Source organism: Lactuca virosa, chromosome 8, assembly GCF_052849685.1.
Source record: "Lactuca virosa cultivar CGN04683 chromosome 8, Lactuca_virosa_CGN04683_v6, whole genome shotgun sequence".
Taxonomy (NCBI): Eukaryota; Viridiplantae; Streptophyta; class Magnoliopsida; order Asterales; family Asteraceae; genus Lactuca; species Lactuca virosa.
The window spans coordinates 112,139,091-112,143,960 of record NC_136433.1 but is presented as its reverse complement, the minus strand read 5'-3'; the positions used below and the strand labels follow the sequence as shown (position 1 = coordinate 112,143,960).

The 4,870-nt window shown below is 28.0% G+C and overlaps 1 protein-coding gene across 2 annotated transcripts; it reads left to right on the top strand.

Annotated features, from left to right (window-relative positions):
• The first annotated feature begins 418 nt into the window (after nt 1–418).
• Nucleotides 419–3,403, top strand: LOC145134595 (uncharacterized). 2 transcript variants are annotated; one of them, XM_079069435.1, is made up of 6 exons: nt 419–645; nt 1,765–1,807; nt 2,461–2,627; nt 2,783–2,837; nt 2,950–3,013; nt 3,179–3,403. In XM_079069435.1, exons 1-5 carry the CDS (start codon nt 523–525, stop codon nt 2,964–2,966), a joined length of 405 nt encoding a protein of 134 aa, XP_078925561.1. In that variant the 5' UTR covers nt 419–522; the 3' UTR covers nt 2,967–3,013; nt 3,179–3,403. The 2 variants fall into 2 exon arrangements, with proteins under 2 accessions (XP_078925561.1, XP_078925560.1); XM_079069434.1 differs by having other exon boundaries at nt 420–645; nt 2,780–2,837.
• The last annotated feature ends 1,467 nt before the right edge of the window (nt 3,404–4,870 follow it).

Below are 4,870 nucleotides of genomic sequence, written 5' to 3'. Positions count from 1 at the left end.
TTTTTTTTTTTCCGATATTGTTATGTTTGTTAAACCAAAACAAATTTATATTACAGTTTTTTTTAGAATACAGCTTAAACTAATTTTTCAAAAGTTTTTTCTTCTTAAATTTCAAAATATATCCTTATTCAGTTATAAAAACATCTTCTTTTAAATATTATTTTATTTATCTTTCAGTTTGTTTAGTTAGTTTTTTTTTATCAAAGATAGGTTTTTATGGACTAACAGCTAATTTATACCAAACATGGCCTAACGTTAGCAATTTCTTTAAAAAAAATATAATTCATCGGTTTGTTATTTTAGAATAAAAGAGTAGAAAAGGATAAACACAGAGTATTTCAAAAATTCAAAGTTATACTTGTACGTTTTGAATTAAGAGTTGTATGTCAAAGAGTCTATAAATTATCATGGGAGGCTAACGGTTTCAGTTCCCCTCCCTCCTTCACGTGTTCTTCTCCTCTTCTCTTGCTTTGTTTTTTTGTTTCCAATTTTCTTTTTTTCTTTTTGCTTTTGTTTTTGGTAATGGAAGGAAAAAAACAACACAGTTCTTCGTCTTCCTTCACTAATGAGCTTTTCGGATCAAAGGAGTCATCTGCTTCATCTTCTACTGGTCTCTTCCATTCCATTTTCCCTCCGCCTTCAAAGGTATGTTCGAATGTTTTGTTCTACGATTGTTGTGTTAATTGATTACTTTTGCTTTATGTTATTGTTAGGATGAATGGTATGAAGATTTGGTATTATACAGTTACTGTTTAATGATTTGATCGGAAGAGTTGGTGATTTTGCCGAATTATTTGAATCTGAAAAGCAATTTAGATTAATTTTGTAAACTAAACGTGAATTCTGCGTGGGAATTAAATAACGTTTACCAGGTGCTTGATTTCTTGAAGAAATTTCTTAAAGTCTGAAAACAAGCTTTTTAAGCCATTGATAGCTTGTTTGTTTAATTTGAGATATGTTTGAGGATTTTGACATTTTTGGTTGTTTCTGGTGTAGGAGAGAACTGAACAAAAACTTTTGACCTTCTTAAAATAAATTGAAAAAAATGTTTGGTTATTAGTTAAATTATTAATTATATTAATAAAACATATTCAATTATTAATTATAATAGTGTTTTATAAGAGAAAATAAATAATTTCTTGCATGTGTATGACATTAATCTTAAATAAAATTACATTTATCTGCTAAAATAGTTTAATGGAAACAGTGACAGATTTTTAAATATATTTCAGTAGATCAAACTTCAAAGTGAACCTTTAATTATTGATACTAAGAAAAAGATATTATCTTTATTAAAAAATTAGAAAAATAGTATATCTTTTAAGAAGTTGGTAATTTTAAATATTTTTCAAAGGAACAGCGCATTCCATTGACAATTTCTGTGGAAAACATGGACCCCAGTCCAAAAAGCTACTTGGCTTTGTAGGTAACTTCACTTTTCCATTTTACAAATGAAATATGGTTTTTTAATTGGTAGATACATTTCAAGAATAAGTTTCTCAATTTATTACTTTTTTAGTTCTCTAGTTGTTTAAATTGTTGAAATAGAACTTACATGAATAATTATATGTTAAAACAAAAAGGGCAGTTAAATAATTATATGTTTAAATTAAAAAAAATTGTCTTTTTGTTTTTAGTCAAACACTTCAAACTTTAAATGAAGTTTTTCCCTAAAATTTTATATAAATACAATTTGTTTTTCTACAACGAAATAATTTTTTTTTTTTTACAATTTGTTGTTGTTATTTTTTATTTTCTTTTCAGGGTCAAGGAACCGAGAAGAATTATGATTTTGCAATCAAACGAGGTTCGAACATAAATATAATAGTATCTTGGATTTATATATCAAGCTAGTATTTGAGAACATGTGAATTCATGTGATATGTAACCATTTTTCTCTATCTGTAGCATGTATAGAGTTAATTAATTGTAAAATGTTCTTTAAGAAACCATATAACACATGGAGTTAAAAAGTATGCATTTGGTTTTAAAAGTTCAAAATGAACCAGTTTTTAAACTACATAGGTAGATGGATCAAAATTGGGTGTCAAAACAATTGTCTACATTTTCTGAAGTTGTTAACATTATATTTATTTTGAAATATTAACTAATATTTATTAACTTTGAATATCAGATTCTTTTAAAGATTTATAATATTTTAAGAGGTTGAAAACACTTAAAACACATTTTAAATGATTTATTCATTTTTAGCTAATATTTATCTATACTTTTGCAAATTAGATCGATCAGATATAAACTTTTAACCAAAATTGGCCAAACATCTTTTGGATAGTTTGTCATTGCTTTAGGGTTCTTAACTTTTACATGAATACAAATCCTTCACTAATGACGGTACACCTTTTTACCAAATAAATAAAATAAAAAATCATCTTCTCACTTCATTAGCAATTCTTTATGCATTTAAAAAAGTCACAAATTGTTATAATTCGCTCAATTCAGACTCTTTGGACAAAGAAGACAAAAGTCTGAATCCAAAAACAGATCCGAGCCCATTTTATGAGCAACAACGATCGCAACCATGTCATCTTAGCTCCTCCATATACTATGGTGGACAAGATGTCTACACCAATCCTACAATTACCAAAAACACCTCGGGACATTCAACAGTAAGTGACCATATATAATCATACCTTTTTTATTGGGTTCTAAAGAAGGATTTAGAATGTATTATGAACACAACTATGGACAGATTTGTAATTTCAATTAGAAAGTTATGTTTTTCGTTGTGATAAATTCTCAAAATGATTGTTATTTGCAGCAGTACAACCAAGAAGGAGAAGATGATGGACGTGCCTCAAGAGGTAACTGGTGGCAGGGTAAGCTAAAACCTTTCAATTGCTTAATAATTTTTTAAAATATCTGTGTTTTATAAAAAGCGTCTGAATGTATACTGATAACTTATATTATTTGTTTTTGTTAATAATTCAGGATCACTTTATTACTAGTTAGTTTGCACGACTACATCTATGGAAAATGAAATTGGCGTTACTAGGTAAAGTTTATCCTTTAATGGTCCTAAATAGTCGTTGTTACTTTTATTTAATTTGAGCATATGATATAAAACAGAGTTACATGTTGATTTTCTAAACCTTAATTTCAAACTAGTAAGTCATTAGACTTCAATAATTCATTCGTTCTATATTCTTTTTGCTTGCAGGATGTTTTGAAACTCAAAGAAAAAGACAGCACGAGAAGAGAAAGGCTATTTGGTGTTTTTCGTTTTCTGATTTTATATATAATAACGCCATGTCTTTTTTTCTTTTTACATAGAATAATGTTGTCTGTTAAAGGTGACACTGAAGGGGTTTGTGATCTAAAACTTTATGCTGTAAATATTTGCTTGACGTTCGGAAAGTTATTGGTCGGTTGTGCTTGTTTGACATCTTAAATGTTTCGATCATGATTGTTGTGTAAATCGTTACAATAATTGATTTTTGATTAGCTGGACGTATGAATAAGGTTAATACGATTCCAAACAAAAAGAATATATAAAGTGATAGAAGGATAAAGTTTTTTTTTTTTTTTTTTATCTATAATCTATTTTAAAGTTCTGCGGTTTATTTTCAGTAACTACAAACAATAATCGAAATATTATGACAATTTTATTCTCAACGTATGGTAATGTAGTGTGTACAAGGTGTGGAGTCGCTTTTTATGTATTCGTGACGTACGTACAGCTTTATATCCATTCTCTTGTGTTTCTTCTCTTTTGTCTTGTTTCCTATTGTGCTCTTAATCAAGTTACATGTAGCCATTTTGATATGTGAAAAGAATATATAAAAACTTGGATGCAAATTAAGTTACATAGAATATTGTGTAATGCTTTTGTAAAAGCACAAGCATACATACATGTTGGATGGAGTTAGTGGGGCAGGGGGGGATATATAATCACTACCTAAAACGAGAAATCAACACTCCAAGCTTATCTACGAATATATATATATATATATATATATATATATATATATATATATATATATATATATATATATATATATATATATATATATATATATATATATGCTAATACTGACGTAAATGTGGAAGAGAAATTACTCATCTTGTGAAAATGTTAAATAAGTTTTAATTAGTATATTTTTAATTGTAGATTTTCTTCGTATCACTTAATGATTTTTCTCCTTAAAAATAAGATTTCAAGTTAGAAAATGAGGAACGCCAACTTATCAATAAACGAATTGAATGCTAAAAGTATCATACGAAACAAACAAATTAAAGGTCGTGTTTTGAGAATCTTGATTTTTGTGTATACTGGCCAAGAGACTGAACTAAATAATATTCGGGATAAGAAGGGATAATGAAATTAAGTTTTTGTCCATTACCAACTGCCATTGATCATGTGACCACAAAAGGAGATGCACTATATCTTATAGGCTTTATGTCCACGTTGCAGCACCTCATAGATATTCTTTTTAGTTAATTAGGGTTGTATGTGTAGCTGAGAAGTTATCGTGCAGTGTCTGGTAAAGATGATTGTGAGACCTTCCATGGCCGTTATTAGACAAAGACCTGTCAACCACATGTTATCCTTTCGCAGATGACTATGACTCGGTCTATCATTTTTTTCTTTTCTTGTCAGCTTCAATTCCATATCTTCTATTGGTCCATATTCACCTATTCTCTCTCACTCTCTTGTGGCAACCTCTCCTTTATCAAATAATTGAACCATATATATATATATATATATATATATATATATATATATATATATATATATATATATATATATATATATGGTTAGGTTATTTTGTTTTTACTAACTATTGTGTGGCAGAATGCAAAGATCTGGACAATCGGATGAAATATAATCAAAAGTCATGATCTGAGGGTC